The sequence below is a fragment of the Chelonia mydas genome, chromosome 2, assembly GCF_015237465.2.
Source record: "Chelonia mydas isolate rCheMyd1 chromosome 2, rCheMyd1.pri.v2, whole genome shotgun sequence".
Lineage (NCBI taxonomy): Eukaryota > Metazoa > Chordata > Testudines > Cheloniidae > Chelonia > Chelonia mydas.
The window spans coordinates 198082452-198103965 of NC_057850.1; the positions used below are offsets into that span (position 1 = coordinate 198082452).

Below are 21514 nucleotides of genomic sequence, written 5' to 3' on the forward strand. Positions count from 1 at the left end.
TCCAAGAGTTGCCAAGGTAAATTACATTGATGACATAGCAAGGTTCCTAGTGACCTTTATGGTATCTTCTGTCTTTGCTGATTATAGGAAGCTCTGCTTTAGGTAGTGTTTTGTTGTTTTTGAGGGAGGTCAGTATGGCATGTGTTAGCTGTTGTAAATGTTATGCCTGTTGTGGTAGAAAAGAGGCATTTTTTGTAGTTTCTTTAATCAGCTGTCTGCTCAAGATCCTAGAAGAACTGTATGTACAGGATGTAGGAATCACTTAATGGAACCACCTCTGGGGGTGAAGGATGGTATTTAACAGAGGCAGTGTGAACAGAACACAAGGGTAGGACTCTGCAGACCTGAGGGTTTTTTTGTTTTGTTTTTTTGCCTAACTCTGCTAATGACAAATGGCACGTCACATTGCCTCTGTTTCTCCTAGCACTCTTTGTATTGCCTATTTAGATGCTAAGCTCTTTGAGGCAGGGGCTATTTCTTATTGTGTTTATATGGCACATAGCACAATGGGACCTCGATCTTTATTGGGTCCTTTAATTAATACTATGTAACTACTACCAATAGGTTTCAGAGTAACAGCCGTGTTAGTCTGTATTCGCAAAAAGAAAAAGTGAGCTGTAGCTCACAAAAGCTTATGCTCAAATAAATTGGTTAGTCTCTAAGGTGCCACAAGTACTCCTTTTCTTTTTGCGAATACAGACTAACACGGCTGTTACTCTGAAACCTGTTCTTAAAAAGGCAATTTAAGGTATCATTAAGTCTTTTCTCCATTGTGGAGTCTTCTGAAATCAGTTAAAGTTTACATGTTTTCATACGAATTTTTTGTTATATTTGCAAGTTACTAAAGCTGGTAAAGAAGCTCCACTCCTTCACTGTGGAATCAAAAAGGAAAATGTGGAATGTGAAGTCATAGTACTGAAATTCTGATATCAATAATTTCCCTCTGAAACGTCTTGATTATAAATTTAGGGTTGACTTCCTTGTAGGATTAAGCAGTAGAAAAAGCTGGGATAGAAAGGACAAAATTCCTTTCCACGCCTCTCAAATATAATAGCAAGGGAAGTAAAGAATACTCCACCATTTTTTTTTAGTGGCATTTTCCTCAAAGTTTAACTAGTGTAAATATCGTCTTCTTTAAGATCTATGGTTTTGTTTAAGATTATGGGACAAACCATGGTTTCTAGACTTCCTCTGCCTTTTAAGATTCGAGTACAAAGCAGTCTTATGTTTTACTCCATTTTGGAGAATGACCCTTAATCCTGATTGAGGCCTGGTCTACACTAGGAACTTCAGTATGACTATGCTTCTCAGAAGTATGAAAAGTCGACACAGCCATACCAACGTAATCTACAGTATAGACCAGCACTAGGTCAATGGAAGAATTCTTCTGTCAACCTAGCTACCGTTTCTCAGGGAAGTGGACTACGTATGCTGATGGGAGAATCCCTTCTGTTGGCATTAGTAGAGTCTACACTGAAGTGCTACAGGAATGTAGTGTACCGTGTTGAGTATAGACAAACCCTAAGTAATTACTATCATTTTAAAAGCTACAACAGACTTAGTGTTCAGTGTTTCCCCTCTTAAAATTTTTCTTTTGGCCAAAGCCCAAACCAGCTGATAGTTGGGTTCTCGTCTTTCTTCTGCCACCAACTTTCTTTGTAACTTTGTGTAAGTTACTAAGTTATATGTTTCAGTTCCTTCATTTATAAAATGGAGACATTGTTACCTCTCAGGAATAACTTTGAGATGCTTGAACTCCAATGTGCTGATACCATCTTGAATTCCTCACACTCAGGTTTTGGACTGGATCTCATCATGAGGATGGCTTTAGTAGCACCAATGAGCCTTATGGCTATGATAGAGAACAGACGTCAGTCTCATCCTATTCAGTCTCTGTAGCTTTTAAAACTGTTGATCACAAGTCACTGCTGAATCACTTACATGGCCTAATGGAAATACAACACTTTTCTTCTTTAACAGGGCCCAGAGCCTGGTTACAGGCAACTCCTTCTCTTCCCAATGTTTCTTTTCTATAAAAGAATCTGGTGGGGATCTGTCTTGTTCTTCGTATCCCTATCAGTAAATTCTGAGAACCTGCCTGCTGATTTTTTTTTTTTTTTTTGAAGCACCCCCCAGGCACTTTGTCATTGGCACCCTACTGTATCTTTACTTTACAACAGACTTTATAGAAAATATAAAAAAGTTGCAGTGCCTACAGGAGAGAAGTTTCTGGATGAAGAATGCTGAAACAGCCGAAGTAAAATGGATGTGATATTGGTGGGTATTGGCCTTTCCTTCCATGGAAAAGCATCTGTCCTTTTATTCCTCCTTCAGCTTGCTAGGAAGCTGTCCTTTTTTGACAAGGCTATAACCACAATGATGCATATTTTTATCACCTCCAGGCTAGATTACTACTGTTCACTATGTCTAGGGTTGAAGGTGGAAGCGAAAGCTCCAGCTTTTGCAGGACATGGTGGTCTGCTCCTTACCAGAATGAGCTGCCAAGAACACATGGCACCAGTTCTGTGTGCTCTCCAAAGGCTCCCAATTTCTTTGTGATACCAAATCCAGGGTTTGGTCATAATCTACAAAATTTAACAGTTCCCAGCATAACTGTATAATAGGCTGCTTCTTATCCATGTCCTGAGCCAGAGGTTTAAGGAGCAGTGAAAAAATAAGATTAAAATTTTAATTTTTTATTAAAAATATTTTTGGAAGATTTGGTTCTTGAGCATCCTAATATATTTTTAAAACTAGAATTCCTTACTAGCAACTGTGACAGTTTGGGGAATGTCTGTCAGTGCATGAATTCCTTTTTGCTTTGTGAATATCATTTATGATTGGAACTTCCAGAGTGGATTGGAACTTCCATTTTGTAGGAGGAGCAGATTGTGTCTGGAAAGCAGGGGCATCAGCCATGAATGGTTATATCCTGGTGGGACAGTGGAGTTCCTACTAGCAGAGCTATTGACTTTTAACAACTCTCTGCCCCACAAGTTGTGGGAGGGGAGATATGGAGCATGGAACATCCTGAGTGGAAAAACAGAGTTGTTGATTTGCTTTTGTTTAAGTGTTGGACTGCTTTTGTAAATGACATTCTTAAGCAAGGGAACCATTCTAACACCAGAAACAGAAGACAAAGCTGGAAGAGATGAGGCAGGAGAGGCTCTGGTTTACCCCAAAGACACTGTCCAAGGACTAAGGAGTGGGATGAGCATGGGGGGGAGGGAGGGGAGATTGCGTTCAGATGTTAGATAGTACAGGATCATTACAGATCTAGACAAAACAGAGTCAGGTGTTCCTTGGCAAAGTTCCTTTGCAAAGTCTATGTTCCTGAAGAGTTACCCATTCTGTAAACCAGAGTGCCCACTGAATGGGAAATTTTGGAGGACTCTGCATCAGTGACTGGGGTGATTTAGAAAGTCTTGGCACTGATATTGGGATTTAGGGTGATTGAATTGCAAAGTCCCACATCCCAAGGAAGGGTTTCAGACAGGGAGTTGCACCCAGAGCTGGACGCAATACTCCAGTTGAGGCCTTATCGTAGAGTAGAAGAATTACTTCCCGTGTATTTTTTACAGTGGTGGTACATCACCATTCCTGCTGGTACATCCCAAAATATTTGCTTTTTTAGCAATAGTGTTACAATGTTGACTCATATTTAGCTTGTGATCCAGTATGACCCCCAGATCCCTTTCTGCAATACTCCTTCCCAGGCAATCATTTCCCATTTTGTATTTGTGCAATTGATTGTTCCTTCCAAAGTGGAGTACTTTGCATCTGTCCTTATTGAATTTCATCCTGTTTACTTCAGACAGTTTTCCAGTTTGTCCTGATGATTTTGAATTGTAATCCTATCCTCCAAAGCACTCGCAACCCCTCCCAGCTTAATATTGTCCGCAAACTTTGTGTAAACTTTATGCCATTATTTAAATAATTGATGAACATATTGAACGGAACCCCACTCTATAGGCCCTTCCAGTTTGACCATTGATAACTACTCTCTGGAATGATTTTCCAACGAGTTATGCACCTACCTTATAGTAGGCTATATTTCCATAGTTTGTTTATGAGAAGGTCATGTGAAACCATACTAAAAAGCCTTACTATAATCAAGATATACAACATCTACTGCTTCTCTCTTATCCACAAGGCTTGTTACCCTGTCAAAAAAGCTGTTAGGTTCGATTGACATGATTTGTTCTGGACAAATCTGTGTTGACTGTTCTGTATCACCTTATTATCTTCTAGATGTTTGCAAATTGATTGCTTAATTATTTGCTTCATTATCTTTCCCGGTAAGATGACTGGTCTGTAATTCCTTGGGTTGTTCTTTTTTCCCTTTTTAGAGATTGGCACTATATTTGCCCTCTTTTAGTCCTCCGGAATCTCTCCTGTCTTCCATGAGTTTTTGAAGTTAATTGCTAATGGCTCAGATATCTCCTCAGTCAGTTCCTAAAGTATTCTAGGATGTATTTAATCAGGCCCTGCCGACTTGAAGATACCCTAGAGAAGTTAGGTATGTCTACACTACGAAATTGGGTCGAATTTATAGAAGTTGTTGTTTTAGAAATCGTTTATATATAGTCGATTGTGTGTCCCCACACAAAATGCTCTAAGTGCATTAACTCGGTGGAGTGCTTCCGCAGTACCGAGGCTAGCGTCAACTTCTGGAGTGTTGCACTGTGGGTAGCTATCCCACAGTTCCCGCAGTCTCCGCCGCCCATTGGAATTCTGGGTTGAGATCCCAATGCCGAATGGGGCAAAAACATTGTCGCGGGTGGTTCTGGGTACATGTCGTCAGGCCCGCCCTCACTCCCTCCCTCCGTGAAAGCAACGGCAGACAATCATTTCGTGCCTTTTTTCCTGACGTACCTGTGCAGACGCCATACCACGGCAAGCATGGAGCCTGCTCAGCTCACTGTCACCGTACGTCTCCTGGGTGCTGGCAGATGCGGTACTGCATTGCTACACAGCAGCAGCTCGTTGCCTTGTGGCAGCAGACGGTGCAGTAGGCCTGATCACCATAGTCATCATGTCCTAGGTGCTCTTGGCCACCTCAGTAAGGTTGGTCAAGAGCACCTGGGCAAACATGGACTCAGGGACATAAATAGGAGTTATTCGACCAGGTCATTCTCTTTAGTCCTGCCAGCAGTCGTATTGCACCGTCTTCTGGCGAGCAGCCAGGAGATGAGGATGGCTAGCAGTCTTACTGCAACGTCTGCTGTCAGCCAAAGATGTAAAAGATAGATATATCAGAGGGATAAATACCAGAGAGGGAGAGGAATTATTTATGCGCTGTACCAATGTGGACACAAGAACAAATGGATATAAACTGGTCATCAGGAAGTTTAGACTTGAAATTAGACAAAGGTTTCTAACCATCAGAGGAGTGAAGTTTTGGAATAGCCTTCCAAGGGAAGTAGTGGGAGCAATAGACCTATCTGGCTTTAAGATTAAACTTGATAAGTTTATGGAGGAGATGGTATGATGGGATAACATGGTTTTGGCAATTAATTGATCTTTAAATATTCATGGTAAATAGGCCCAATGGTGATGGGATGTTAGATGGGGTGGGATCTGAGTTACTACAGAGAATTCTTTCCTGGGTATCTGGCTGGTGAATCTTGCCGATATGCTCAGGGTTCAGCTGATTGCCATATTTGGGGTCGGGAAGGAATTTTCCTCCAGGGCAGATTGGAAGAGGCCCTGGAGGTTTTTCGCCTTCCTCTGTAGCATGGGGCATGGGTCACTTGCTGGAGGATTGAAGTCTTTAAACCATGATTTGAGGACTTCAGTAGCTCAGACATAGGTGACAGGTTTATCACAGGAGTGGGTGGGTGAGATTCTGTGGTCTGCATTGTGTGGGAGGTCAGACTAGATCATAATGGTCCCTTTTGACCTTAATATCTATGAATCTATAAAACAAGAAATAGACCAGATTTGTTTTGTATTCATTTGCTCCCCCTCCCTCCCTCCGTGAAATCAATGGCCGACAGTTGTTTCGTTGAGGTCTGTCAGGGGCACCTTGAAAAGTGTAATAGAGATTCAGTCCTGCCTAGAATACCTGGGGGTGGGGGGAGGGATAGCTCAGTGGGTTGAGCATTGCCCTGCTAAACCCAGGGTTTTGAGTTCAATCCTTGAGGGGGCCATTCTGTGTGACAGTTGTTTTTGTTTCTCCTTGATGTAAAGCCACCCCCTTTGTTGATTTTAATTCCCTGTAAGCCAGTCATGTCGTCAGTCGCCCCTCCCTCCGTCACAGCAACGGCAGACAATCGTTCTGCGCCTTTTTTCCATGCAGACGCCATACCACGACAAGCATGGAGCCCGCTCCGATCACTTTGGCAATTAGGAGCACATTAAACACCATGCGCATTATCCAGCAGTATGTGCAGCACCAGAACCTGCCAAAGCGAAACCGGGCGAGTAGGCGACATCAGCACGGTGATGAGGACATGGACACAGACTTCTCTCAAAGCAGGGGCCCTGGCAATGTGGGCATCATGGTGCTAATAGGGAAGGTTCATGCTGTGGAACGCCGATTATGGGCCCAGGAAACAAGCCCAGACTGGTAGGACTGCATAGTGTTGCAGGTCTGGGACGATTCCCAGTGGCTGCGAAACTTACGCATGCGTAAGGGCACTTTCATGGAACTTTGTGACTTGCTTTCCCCTGCCCTGAAGTGCCAGAATACCAAGATGACAGCAGCCCTCACAGTTGAGAAGCAAGTGGGAATAGCCCTGTGGAAGCTTGCAACGCCAGACAGCTACCGGTCAGTTGGGAATCAGTTTGGAGTGGGCAAATCTACTGTGGGGGCTGCTGTGATCCAAGTAGCCAACGCAATCAAAGATCTGCTGCTACCAAGGGTAGTGACTCTGGGAAATGTGCAGGTCATAGTGGATGGCTTTGCTGCAATGGGATTCCCTAACTGTGGTGGGGCCATACACGGAACCCATATCCCTGTCTTGGCACCGGAGCACCAAGCTGGCGAGTACATAAACCACAAGGGGTACTTTTTAATGGTGCTGCAAGCACTGGTGGATCACAAGGGACGTTTCACCAACATCAACATGGGATGGCCGGGAAAGGTGCATGACGCTCGCATCTTCAGGAACTCTGGTCTGTTTTAAAAGCTGCAGGAAGGGACTTTATTCCCAGACCAGAAAATAATGGTTGGGGATGTTGAAATGCCTATAGTTATCCTTGGGGACCCAGCCTACCCCTTAATGCCATGGCTCATGAAGCCATACACAGGCAGCCTGGACAGTAGTCAGGAGCTGTTCAACCACATGCTGAGCAAGTGCAGTGTGGTGGTAGAATGTGCATTTGGACGTTTCAAAGCGCGCTGGCGCAGTTTACTGACTCGGTTAGACCTCAGTGAAACCAATATTCCCATTGTTATTACTACTTGCTGTGCGCTCCACAATATCTGTGAGAGTAAGGGGGAGATGTTTATGGTGGGGTGGGAGGTTGAGGCAAATCGCCTGGCCGCTGGTTATGCGCAGCCAGATACCAGGGCGGTTAGAAGAGCACAGGAGGATGTGGTACGCATCAGAGAAGCTTTGAAAACCAGTTTCATGACTGACCAGGCTACGGTATGACAGTTCTGTTTGTTTCTCTTTGATGAAACCCCCCTCCCTTGGTTCACTCTACTTCCCTGTAAGCTAACCACCCTCCCCTCCCCCCTTCGATCGCCACTTGCAGAAGCAGTAAAGTCATTGTTGCTTCAAATTCATGCATTCTTTATTAATTCATCACACAAATAGGGAGATAACTGCCAAGGTAGCCCGGGAGGCGTGGTGGAGGAGGGAAGGACAAGGCCATACAACACTTTAAAACTTATTGACTGCCAGCCTTCTGTTGCTTGGGCAATCCTCTGGGGTGGAGTGGCTGGGTGGCCGGAGCCCCCCCCACCATGTTCTTTGGTGTCTGGGTGAGGAGGCTATGGAACTTGAGGAGGAGGGCGGTCGGTTACACAGGGGCTGTAGCCGCGGTCTGTGCTCCAGCTGCCTTTCCTGCAGCTCAACCATACGCTGGAGCATATTAGTTTGATCCTCCAGCAGCCTCAGAATTGAATCCTGCCTCCTCTGATGCTGCTGCCGCCACCTATCATCTTCAGCCCACCACCTCTCCTCGTGTTCATGTTGTGCTTTCCTGCACTCTGACATTGTCTGCCTCCACGCATTCGTCTGTGCTCTGTCAGTGTGGGAGGACAGCATGGGCTCAGAACATTTCATCGCGAGTGCGTTTTTTTCCGCCTTCCAATCTTCACTAGCCTCTGGGAAGGAGAAGCTCCTGTGATCCTTGAAACCCATGCAGCTGGTGCAGGAAAAAAAAAAGGGACAGTGGTATTTAAAAAGACACACTTTATAGAACAGTTGGTACTCTTTCACGGTAATCCGTGCTGTTGTTTCAAGGTCGCATTTTGCCTCCCCCCCACCGCATGGCTAACCCCTCACCCTTCCCCCCACCGCCTGGCTAACAGCGGGGAACATTTCTGTTCAGCCACAGGCAAACAGCCCAGCAGGAACGGGCACCTCTGAATGTCCCCTTAAGAAAAGCACCCTATTTCAACCAGGTGACCATGAATGATATCACTCTCCTGAGGATAACACAGAGAGATAAAGAACTGATGTTGTTTGAACGCCAGCAAACAAACACTGCAATGATTCCCGACTACGCTACTGGCGTAGTGTGGTAAAGTGTCCTACCATTGTGGATGGAATAAGACTGCCCTCCCCAGAAACCTTTTGCAAAAGCTTTGGGAGTACATCCAGGAGAGCTTTATGGAGATGTCCCTGGAGGATTTCCGCTCCATCCCCAGACACGTTAACAGACTTTTCCAGTAGCTGTACTGGCTGCGAATGACATGGCAAATGAATCATTAAACACGCTTGCTTTTAAACCATGTATCCTGTTTTAAAAAGGTACACTCACCAGAGGTCCCTTCTCCGCCTGGTGGGTCCCGGAGGCAGCCTTGGGTGGGTTCGGGGGGGTACTGACTCCAGATCCAGGGTGAGAAACAGTTCCTGGCTGTTGGGAAAACTGGTTTCTCCTCTTGCTTGCTTTGAGCTATCTACAACTTCTTCCTCATCATCTTCCTCATCCCCAAAACCTGCTTCCATGTTGCCTCCCTCTCCATTGATGGAGTCAAAGCACAGAGTTGGGGTAGTGGTGGCTGAACCCCTTAAAATGGCGTGCAGCTTATCATAGAAGCGGCATGTTTGGGACTCTGACCCGGAGCGGCTGTTTGCCTCTCTGGTTTTCTGGTAGGCTTGCCTCAGCTCCTTAAGTTTCACGCGGCACTGCTTCAGGTCCCTGTTAAGGCCTCTGTCCTTCATGCCCTGGGAGATTTTGACAAATGTTTTGGCATTTCGAAAACTGGAACAGAGTTCTGATAGCACGGATTCCTCTCCCCACACAGCAATCAGATCCTGTACCTCCCGTTTGGTCCATGCTAGAGCTCTTTTGCGATTCTGGGACTCCATCATGGTCACCTCTGCTGATGAGCTCTGCACTCTCCTGCTGCTTGCCATGCTGGCCAAACAGGAAATGAGATTCAAAAGTTTGCAGGCCTTTTCCTGTCTACCTGGCCAGTGCATCTGAGTTGAGAGCACTGTCCAGAGTGGTCACAATGGAGCACTCTGGGATAGCTCCCGGAGGCCAATACCATCGAATTGCGTCCGCACTACCCCAAATTCGACCCGGGAAGGCTGATTTCAATGCTAATCCCCTTGTCGGGGATACAGTAAAGAAATCTATTTTAAGAGCCCTTTAAGTCGAAAAAAAGGGCTTCGTCGTGTGGACGGGTGCAGGGTTAAATCGATTTAACACTGCTAAATTTGACCTCAACTCCTAGTGTAGACCAGGGCTTAGTAGTAATTAATTTGTCCTTTCCCTATTTTAGCGTCAGATCCTACCCCATTTACACTGGTATTCACTATCTTAGGCATCTGATGGCTACTAACCTTTTTGGTGAAAACTGAAACAAAAAAAGACATTTAGGACTTCTACCCATTTACACTTTTTCTGTTTGTTGTCTTGTCCTTGATCATCTTCTTGCTTCAAATGTATTTGTAGTATGCTTTCTTTTTATCCTTTATATCTCTAGCTAGTTTAATCTCATTTTGTGCCTTGGGTTTCAGATCATTGAAGATCTCCGGTTAAGCCAAGGTGGTCTCTTGCCATACTTTCTGTTTTTCCTATGCAGTGGGATAGCCTTATGTTGAGAGTTTAGCCATATGTTTAAGGGTTTTTTATTGCTCTTATAATGTATGCTCTTATATCAGCCATATAACTTTTCTCATCTGATATTCTCTCACTTTCATTAGCCATACTAGCCAGGATTATATCTTTTGTTTTTGCAATGTTTAAGGTACATCGAACCAGTGCAAAGGCCTGCTACTGGAATGACCTTCCTCATTACCAGAAGAATATGACCTAGGTCTGCTGAACTTATGCAGGTGTAGAGCTCATTTTAAACACGAGAACTGTAATATTTTTGTAAAAAGAAAAGGAGTACTTGTGGCACCTTAGAGACTAACAAATTTATTTGAGCATAAGCTTTTGTGAGCTACAGCTCACTTCAATATTTTTGTAGTTTATGCATGGCAAGAAGTGTGTTTCACTTTAGGAAGTTTAAGGTACTTTAGCAAAACAAAAACCCTCATCTCACCATCTTCCTTTAGTACGATGCCAGTGTCTAATAAAGGGTAGACATACAATAGTTTCAGCTCTGGCAGTAGTCAGTGCAATAAAATAAAAAAATAAAAAAATTGGGCCCTTGACAACAAAAACAGATTTTCTGGACAAAGGTGTCAGTGGCCTGAAAATAATGTGGTGGATTTAAACTAGGATGGAGGTCTACATACCTGACCTAGTGTGGTGTGGTCTCTTAATGGAATGGAAACAGTAACTGTATTGTATTGTTTTTCCGGTATTCATATTTTCCTTTTATTCGTGTCCGCATATATTCCACATAGATTTCAGAGTAAGAAGACACATTTAGGATCCTCTATTCTAGTCTCTGAACAAGTGCAGGCAGTTTTATGTAATGTCTCTGACATCCATGCCTTCTCATTATGAAAATTCCATGAGTATTATATTCACAAACTATATAACAGAAATGTTTTTTAAACTTGTGTTCTTACTAGAGGCATATTTCATAAATGTATTATTTGCCAGCAGTTTCTTTTTCTATTAAACCTGATTTTTTTTCTGCTATATGTTGCAGCTAAGCATTTCAAACCATTAATTGTATTATTTAAAAAAGACCAAAGTGAAGTTTGTTTCTAGGTGTTAATATGTCTGCTTTCCACATCTGTTTTGAAAATATGAGAGTTCTATTTGAAATGATGTTGAATAAAATATTACTGACAGTTTGGTATTTCGAGATGTAGTCTGGGCCATCAGGATTACTGTATTTAATGCTATGCAAGATAACGGTCCTAAAATGCTTGGGCAAGGGGGAGAAGGGAATCTTGCTTAAGAATCTTGGACGTATAAGATGAAGATCAAAAGATGTGGAGGGCAGCTATCTTCCTCCATTTCATGTATTGACAAAAAACCCTCTAAGATGCCCAAATTCTCATTATGGAATGGTTTCCATCCTGCAGATTTATAGGCATGTGCTTAACTTCACGCACCTGAGAAGTCCCATTCAATTCAGTGGTGCTGTTCATGTGGGCAAAGTTGAACTTGTACATAAACTGTTTTCAGGATGGCATCTAGGATGGGAATATTTGATGAACTGTACTTGCACTATGCAAAAGCCTGATCAGATAGGACTGCCAAAATGATAGCAATCTTACAGAATGTTCAGGGAGCACAGAGGTGAAAATGCATTGGCAGAAAGTGTTAACATAGACTGTTTTCTTAAAATGGCTTGCCTTTTTTGGAATTTTGAAAAAAATGAATTCAGGGTTAATCCTTCCAGAAGCTAAGGGTTCACAGAGCTGTTTTCTCTTTGAAGGATGGGTTCCAAAATACAGAGAGAGAAATGTCAAAACCCTGCTTGCTGTGCAGACCTGTAAGAATGAGTAAATAAGGAACCAATGCAGTAGCGATGCCAAGAAACTGTGTGGAGTCTATTTATAGCTCTTGGCCTTTAGGAGTTATATAAGCTCTATAGCAAAGTGTAAAATTGAAGTCTTTTTCCTTGTAAAGAAAGTTATACTTTCTGGAATTGGGTGATTTGTGTCCTGGGCAAACAGGACTAATATCTTCTCTATAACCTGAGTGGGGGGTGGAAATTCTGTAGCCTGCTAAATTAAGTATATGTAATAAAATGTCATCTTTTCTGAGATTCCAGGTTTAGAGGAAAAACAAGGGCTCCACATGGGCTGAATCTAAAATGATTTTTACACTGTTTTCACTAACTGTCAGATTAGTAAAAAGTTTTTAAATGAATGTTTTACCTTTTGGATATATGCTTTTAAAGATGTAAGGAAATAGGCTCTTCTCTTTGGTAATAGTGAGTCTGTTTGCCTTTTCTTAATTTGAAAGTGATACCTAATGATAAGGTAATAAGTATTCTTTGGGCTGAATCCCAAGCTCAGAGCCTTTACAGCCAGAAGGGACCACCATCCTGATCATCTAGTCTGACAACCTACACATTGCAGGCCACAGAACCTCACCCATCCACTCCTGTAGTTAGGCCCGTAACTTCTGACTCAGTTACTGAAGTTCTCAAATCTTGATTTAAAGACTTCAAGTTACAGATTCACTCTAGAGCAGTGGTTCTCAAGCTGTGGGTCAGGACCTCAAAGTGGGTCGCGACCTCATTGTAATGGTCGCCAGGGCTGGCATTAGACTTGCTGGGGCTCAGGGCCAAAGCCCAAGGATTTCAGCCCTGGGTTACAGGGCTCAGGTTTTGGCTTTGGCCCCCCTGCCCAGGACGTTGAGGCTTGGGTGGGCTCAGGTTTTGGTCCCCCCTCCTGGAGTTATGTAGTCATTTTTGTTGTCAGGAAGGGGTCGCGGTGCAGTGAAGTTTGAGAACCCCTGCTCTAGAGTCTAGTTCAAATCAGTAAGTGACCCAGGCTGTAGAGGAAGGCAACCCTCTGAAATCTCTGCCGATCTGATCTGGGGGAAGATACCTTCCCAACTCCAAATATGGTGATCAGTTAGGTCCTGAGCACGTGAGCAAGATCCATCAGCCAGACATCTGGGAAAGAATCATCTGTAGTAGCTGAGAGCCCTTCCCCAGTAGTGTCCCATCTCTGGCCATTGGAGATATTTGCTAATAGCAGTTGCAAATGGGCTATATGACAATCTTATCATATCGTCCCCTCCATAAACTTATCAAGCTCACTCTTAAAACCAGTTAGGATTTTAGCCCCACTACTTCCCTTGGAAGGCAGTTGCAGAACTTCACTCCTCTGATGGTTAGAAATATGTGTCTAATTTCAAGCCTAAATTTACTGATGGATAGTTTATGTACATTTGTTTGTGTGCCAACATCCGTCTGTAACTTAAATAACTCCTCTCCCTCCCTGGTGTTTATCCTTGTGATGGGGGTGTGTGTGTGTGTGTGTGTATATATAGAGTATCTCTATATACACACACACACACAGGATTTCTCTCTCTTTGTATATATATCTATCTCCCCATATCCTTTGTTTTGTTAGGCGAAACTAGCCAAGCTCCTTAAGTCTCCTCATGAAGGGTAGGTTCTCCATTCCTCTGATCATCCTAGTAGCCCTTCTCTGCACCTGTTTCAGTTTGAATTCATCTTTGTACACAGTGTTCCACATGAGGTCTCACCAGTGCCTTGTATAAAATGGTAATGCTATCCTTATATCAAAATTTATATCCTGGATAGGACCTTAGATGGTAGTACTGTTTCCCAACAGGACGCCCACTTGGCACAGTCACGTTTGGGTAAACGGTAGTTCATGACATCAGTTGAGAATTGAATGCCAAAAGCATATACCTCACTGAACTCTGAATCCTGCAAGAAAAAATTCCTATAGTTATCAAAGCCATTGAAGTTTGGGATACTATATGTTAGCTGAAAAGCATATAGTAAAAGTTCTCTGCCCCTTTTCTGCATGAAACTGTTTTATTTATACAGATGTTAATGAGGAGGAGTCTGGTAGAAAGGCATTGGCAAACATCTGATGCTTGGCCTACTTCACATAAAGAAAAAAAAAAATCCTAAAATTTGAACAGTTCATTTACTCACAAATGTTCTTTGCACAAACTTTTTCCACTTAAGGTTCAATTTCTACCTTTTTAAAAATTGTATAAAGATATAGTTACCATATACATTAAAGTAAAATATTTACCAGCTGACTGAATACTTGTAACAGATACTCCACTCCTGCAAATAAAGTTTTATTTTGGGTATGAAACGATATAGCATTAATTACATTGATGTGACTGGCATATTTTTAGTTTGAGCCTCTGTCATGTTTTTAAATAGTTTCCAGGCAGCTTGCAGGCATTTCACTCTAGTGACTGTTTTTTTAAAATTTAATTTAACTAGTTTCCTCTTTTTCTTTTTTTTTTTTTTTTTTTTTATTTCCTCTTTTTGGAGTTAAAATAGGATAAAGAGGAATTTTTGAACAAAGGTTTAGTGGGAAGAAGGTTGGATTCATACTTTAACAAATGTTGCACTTCAAAATGTTCAGATTCAGTAGATGCTTGATTATTTAGAAGGTGAATGGAAGGTAATTGTTATATTTCAGTAACTTTCAGAAGCTGCAGTCAGAATTGGGGGATTGTGTTAAGGAACTGTATTAACATGTTGGAAGACAGGGTCCCTTCTGTGAGGAGCTGTCAGCTTTGACGTGTCATAACAATGGCTATTATGTTGCGTGTTCCTTCACAGAAAATGCATTGGGACAAATAGATAAAACTCACAGGGCACTTTGTACTTTAAAATACATAGAACTCTTGTTAATCAAGAAGATTTTTTCCCCAAGAATGAGACCGCACAGGCAAATACTGAAAAAGGATTTATTCACTGCACGGGGAAGACTGGTAAACAGCTTCAAAGGTGTGGGGTTACAGTGACCAATTATATACCTTTCTTTTATCACTTCATTTGCATTTATCTTGTTCTTACAGAGACAAACATTGTTTCAGAGACAGAGAACGCATTTAACGTGGCAGAGACAGGAACAGAACACACGCATAAAACTGTTTTGATTACATCAATTATTCATGACTAACTTAAGGCGAAGGGGTGGGGTGCGGGTGAGTGTTTACAGATATCTGGAGGGCTGTGAAGGGAGGGTTTGTTCTGTTCTAAGGGCCAAGTTACTGGGTGGACATTTGACCATATAAGTTTATCAAGTGTTTACGGTTGTCAGTGTCCTTAGGCTTCCGGTGTTCCTGCTTGTTAGTTATGTAGGTTTTTATTTCAGCTGCTAACTGAATTTTAACTCTCGCCTAACACTATTAAACCACTATGTATAATTAGTTTTGGAGTTTTCCGGTGTCAAGATGGTGATCCTATCAAAGTCAGCTAAATGGTTAAAACACCCTACTTAAGATAGATTGAAACAGACAAGGGAGCTCCCACTGCACCAGCCAATGATGAAGGGAAGCTGTGGAAGAGCTCTCCTTAAGCTTCTGCAAAAGAGAAGGGAGGGCATGGAGCTTGAAGTCTTGAAGAGTTATCCCTGGGCTTATTGCCCCACACCCTTTCATCAGTCCTAGCTCATGCAGGAAACATTGGTAATATACACAAATAGGTTTTTGAGCATCATACTAAATATATAGTTCTGCACACGTATTTGAATAGAAGAATGGGATGAGCATTGTAAATCCAGTCTACCACAACAATTTATTTAAGGGACAGGCCAATTAAACATCATAGGATATTTTGAGCGTTTTTAGAAACCCGTTTTCTTTAATTATATTACTAACAATACTTAAGCTCAGGTGTGGGCAAACTGCGGCCCGTGGGTCGCATCCGGCCCATCAGACCATTTAATCCAGCCCTCAGCTCCCGCCAGAGAGCGGGGTCGGGGGGTTTGCCCTGCTCTGTTGCTTCCGCCTGGGAGTGGCGTCGAGGGCTTTTCCCGCTCCACACGGCTCCCAGGAAGCAGCTGGCATGATCTCCCCCCGCTGGCTTGTACGTAGTACACGGAGGTGTGGCCAGGTGCTGCCCCCGCAGCTCCTATTGGTTGCGGTTCCTGGCCAATGGGAGCTGCAGGGCTGGTGCGTGCAGATGGGGCAGCGCGCCGAGCCGCTTGGCTGCGCCTAGAAGCCGGAGGGGGGACATGCTTCCAGGAGCTGCTCGTGGTAAGCGCTGCCCGGAGTCTGCACCCCTGAGCCCCCACCACGCCCTGCCACAGCCCTGATCCCTCTCCCACCCTCTGAACCCCTCATCCACAGCCCTACCCCAGAGCCCGTTCCCCCAGCTGGAACCCTCACACCCCTCCCATACCTGATCCCCCTCCTGCCCTCCGAACACCTCGGTCCCAGCCTGGAGCCCACACCCACTCCCATACCCCAACCCGGAGCCCCCTCCTGCACCCTGAACTTCTTTTCTGATACCACTCTGGAACCCTCACCCCCTCCTACACCTCTACCCCCAATTTCGTGAGCATTCATGGCTTGCCATACAATTTCCATATGCCGATGTGGCCCTCAGGCCAAAAAGTTTGCCCACCCCGCTTTAGATAATTAAGGGATTTTTAATAATGAAATTTATTTTAAACTATTTATTCTACAGCGGATCCTCGCTAGAGCGCACATCGCTAGAACGCGGATTCACATCTAGTACAGTCTTGGTGAAGGATCCCAAATTTAAATATTTAAATTGGGATCCTTGGTAACACGGCCTCTGCTATAATGCGGTCCCTGCGTTAATGCGGCACCGCACATGGATCCCGAACCCCGCGTTCTAGTGAGGGTCCAGTGTATTTCATTTTCATTTTCGTTGGACAGCAAAGGTAAACCAATCAGTTTCACTTTCATGTCCTTACAGACTGTCATAATTATAGCCCTACCAAATTCAGGATCCATTTTGGTCAATTTCTCAGTCATAGGATTTTAAAAATAGTTTCACGGTTTCAGGTGTTTACATCTGAAATTTCATGGTGTTATAGCCATGGGGGTCCTGACCCAAAAGGGGTTCATTGCGGTTACAAAGCTACTGTAGGAGAAGTCACAGGATTGGCACCTTACTGCCCAGCTCTGAAGGCAGTGCAGAAAAAGGCAGCACAGTTGCGGAGCTTCATGCAGCTGGGGCAGGTTCCCGAAGGTAGGTCTGACCTGGCCCTGGGAGTGGCCCCTGCAGGGGAAGAGGAAGTCCCCCAGCCTGGCCAGGACTAGGAGCTGGAGCTTGGCACAAAGTAGGAGCCACTGGCTGGGGTGGCCCCAGCAACACAGGGGAGATCAGAACCACCTCTCCTACACTAGCCAGATATCACAGTGGAGATCAGATTTCATGGTCCATGATGCATTTTGCACAACCATGAATTTGGTAGGGCCCTAGTCAGAATATGGCAGTACTTGGATTGTAGTTAGTGCAGGGGATGTTTGTTTATAAATCTTTCGTCCTTGTCATTTAGAAAACTTGTTTTGAAACATTTCGCTTGATCTAGCTTTTTATAGCAATATGCTTTTAGAAAACGTCTAAGTATTGTGCCAGAATTGACCTTAGTGCCATGATATAGAATACCGCACAAAAGTCCTTGCGGAGTCTTGCCTACAAAATGCTGAAAAGATTAATGTAATGTTAATTCCTGTAATCTGCTATGCACAGTTCTAATTGTGCATTAATGAACAACAGTTAGTCTTTCTGTTTTTCATCTAAGCTCATGTTTTAAATGAATTTTTACGGCAGTGCTTAATCCCATTAAAACGCAAAAACATTTAAATGCTTGGATGGATTTAATAATTATTTATAAGATTCAAAATCATGAGTTAGGCTTTAAAATGTGGATTTGCCTTAAAAATCACATTTAAACACACAATTTGGGTTCTTTTTATTTGCCTTCTGGCTTTTGAGCCTTTACAGTTCATATTTTCAACCTTTTCTCCACAACTCTGAAGGCTAGAAACTTTTTTCTTAATAGAACCTAAGATTCTTACTTAGTAACATGACTCCAGGGTCTTTAAGAAAACACAAGTCGTGTTGTAATTGGTGTGTGTTTGTTTTGTTTTTAAAGGGAGTTGACATCACTATAGTTTTTCAATATACCATCTATGCAGAGTTTTCGCTCCTCTAGCCTAGCTTCTTAGTGAGAAACTAGAGGAACTTGTCCAATTAGCCAGAGTGGGGTAGGGTTCAAACCAGGTTTCCCTACTGGCCATTATGCATCATCTCCTCCAGAGTGTAAATGCTTCCCAGAGAATGTTCCATTGCTTAGATAATCAAGAGCCAGTTTCCTAGTGGCCCATCTTTGTCCTGTTTGGTCCTGCAATTAAGGTGGGTAGAATTTGACATTAGTTACTTTTTGATAGAATTAGGTGATCATTCAAATTAATGCTTTTTGAATTTCCAGCATATGGCACTCCCTAATAGCATCTGTTTAAAATAGTTTAATCCGCTCATTTAAGTTAAAATTCTTACTTTATAGATGGTTTATAAATTTGATGTGTAATGAATGTTGTTCTCCATTTTTTTGTTTCACCTCTCTAACAATAAGCCAGATATGACAGTTCTGTCACATTACTTGTGTTCCTATTTTGAAATGTTATCTTTATTTCAGAATAAATATTTAAACAAGGCAAAGCATAGATTCCTCATTCAGGGTTATGTCAATGCTAGGTTTGAAATTCAGTAGCAGTCAGTTTTCTAAGAGGAGAAAAAACAAGAGTAGAAACCTTTCTTTTTCTATTGCCATAACTGCTGGATAAATTCTGGAACTTTCTAAATACATTTTCTCTTTTGGGTGGAGATCAAGCATGAGAGAGTACTTACTTTTAATTTTCCTTTTAAAAAAAAAAAAGGCATTTTTAGAATAGATGTCGTCTTAGCCAAGTAACTATTTTATTGCTACTGAACTGCCCTAATCCCACATTTGAGTGCATTTGAAGCTAACTACCAAGTAATTTCAGCTACTTTAGGGATTTTTGAGGTGCTGACTTTTATCTTTGAATAATAAACACTAAAATGTGCCTCCACACCCCCCAGGCACTGCAACTCTGAAAGTTTAAAACAATAAAGACAGTACCTTGGGGGATGAGATGAGAAATTGAAATTGCTTTGGGGATTTACTTATGTTTGAAAAGAGAATGTATTTGAAAGCAAGCAAAAAAAAGTGGTGTTGGTTTAAAAAAAAAAAAAATGAAAATGTAGGCCTGTATGCCAGTGTTCATTAATCTGAAATCCATGAGTAAAGTTGCCTTTTGTTGCGTGAGTGGAAAAAAAAGTGCTTCTTTAAAATGGTAAAATGATAGATAATATGGAAACATTAAATTTAATAAACACATTTTAGTGGCCAGTATAATCAAACAATGTTCTTTCTGCAATCTGCTAGAAATGTTTTGGTACATTCCCCTAGAGGGAAAAACAAAATTTCCACTTGCTTTTAAAGCATGTTTAGGGCTTCACTGAAAAATTCCAAGAATCCAAAAGTAATTTGTTTGTAACGTGTTCCAAAGCTCAACACATTTCAATAAAATGAACCTAACTTCTGTACTGAAGGGGTTTTTGGTTTTGTTATTTTGTTTTTTAACTAATTTTGCTACAGCATGCTGTACAGAAGCAGTTTATTAGGTTTTAATTTCCTACAGTTAGCCTTTAACAGTCAGCATAATGAGAAAATGATCTTTCACCATTTTCACTGTGAACTCATGCGCATAAACTAATGCCAGTATTTGCCAGATTTGGGAAATATTCTGTGCTAGCCTTCTGAAAGACCGTGTTATCTTCTTCAGTTCAGTCCAACTCGATGTCCTCTTTAATTTCTCACATGTGGATTCTAAATTGTGTCTTCAAAAGGATATTAGCCTGAGACTACCTAAAAGCACCTAAGTCCCACTTGCCTCCTGCACTGTCTTTTCTATGTCTGTGAGATCAATTTGCCAATTACATCCACCTCTCGGGCTTTTCTATGCATATATGCAGTAAGCAAAAAGCTGGTGAAAGTTTGAATTTCATGTTTTCTGCTGATCTTATTTTTTTCATGTCCAACATCCAAGTTTTGCATTTTCCATTAAATTTGCGACCATGATGAAAATATTACAGCCTGGTTTCATGAGTTACCCTTCAACTTGTCACATAAAACATAGATCACACCTGTTGATACTCATTGTATTAACATTCTCTGAGCTGCTTAGGAAAGCCTCACTTTTACATTCCCCCACAACTTTTCCCCTTCCAAAGAAACGAATGGATTTTGATTTAATTTATGGCCTCATCCTGAGGTGTCCCGAGAACTTGGGAATTGGCATCTTTCAGGATCATGTCCTGAATGACTGTACAGGGCTGTCATAATTGTTAAGTGAGAGCATGTTTGTTACAGACTACATAAGTGTGATAACTCAGTGATTCTTTGGGTTAATATCTCTGCTTCCTAAAATATAAAATGTTCAGTATTTGGAAGATGGAATCTTATTCTTTAACTTTTTTATGAATCATACAGAATGCTAAAACAGATGTCTTTATTTAAAAAAAACACCCTTTTTCCCCCCTCTTACTACAGGATAATGAAAAGAGGACCCCTTTACATGCTGCTGCCTATCTGGGAGATGCAGAAATTATTGAACTACTTATTTTATCTGGTATGTTCTGTTCATGTTAATGAAAAAAATTCTGTGCACAGATACATTAAATGTACTTTTAGTTTGCATAATTTTATCAGGCTATTTAATATGCTAAGAATTCAATTGAAATTTGGGGATTTTTGTACTTAAACTTTTGTTTACAGACTCCTTAATTCAAACCACTTTTTTAATAATTTTCAGTTATTATAAAAAGTACCTACCAGTGTTAAACTTTTTCAGTGATGTTTGCTATTTATTAGTAGTTTATGACCAAATTCAGTTGCTTCAAAAGTCTGTACTTAGCTGTATTTAAAGCAGTGTACTTAATATCTAAATGTTAGCGCATATTTTTTACTATAGTGAATTTAGAAAAATGACTAGATGTTAACATTGAAAATGGCATTTAAAAGTGCTGATATTTTTTCAGATTAAGAACAACATTATTTTTCTAGTTATCTTTTGCTAACTTATATATACACAAGATTTTTAGGACCTGATAAGAATGAAATAAGAATTTAAAAATAATTTTTCATGTTTACTTCTTCACTTGCAATACAGAATGCAATGAGTGAGGCAGTATGTTCTAGTGGTTAAAACACAAGACAGGAGATCAAAGTTACTATTCCAGCTCTGTAACTGATTTGCTGTGACCTTGAACAAGTCCTTAATAATCTGTGTGTTACACCTCACCATGGTGGTTTTGAGGCTTTATTCATGATTGTAAAGTGCTTTGAGACCCCTCAGTGGAAGAAATTGCAGAATTATAAAATACAGAAGAATCTCTTTAATCTGCACTTCACTAAACATATCTTATCTGCTCAAAAACTTCAGATCTGTTCCCACATCT

At 41.9% G+C, this 21514-nt stretch overlaps 1 protein-coding gene across 5 annotated transcripts in view; it reads left to right on the forward strand.

Annotated features, from left to right (window-relative positions):
* Positions 1-21514, forward strand: part of ANKRD28 (ankyrin repeat domain 28) — a 231293-nt gene that overhangs the window by 97311 nt on the left and 112468 nt on the right. For all 5 annotated transcript variants that reach the window (XM_043540995.1, XM_043540994.1, XM_043540996.1 and 2 more), the window contains one exon: positions 20607-20685. In XM_043540995.1, coding sequence (XP_043396930.1) covers positions 20607-20685 — 79 coding nt within the window. The remainder of the gene's footprint in view (positions 1-20606; positions 20686-21514) is intronic.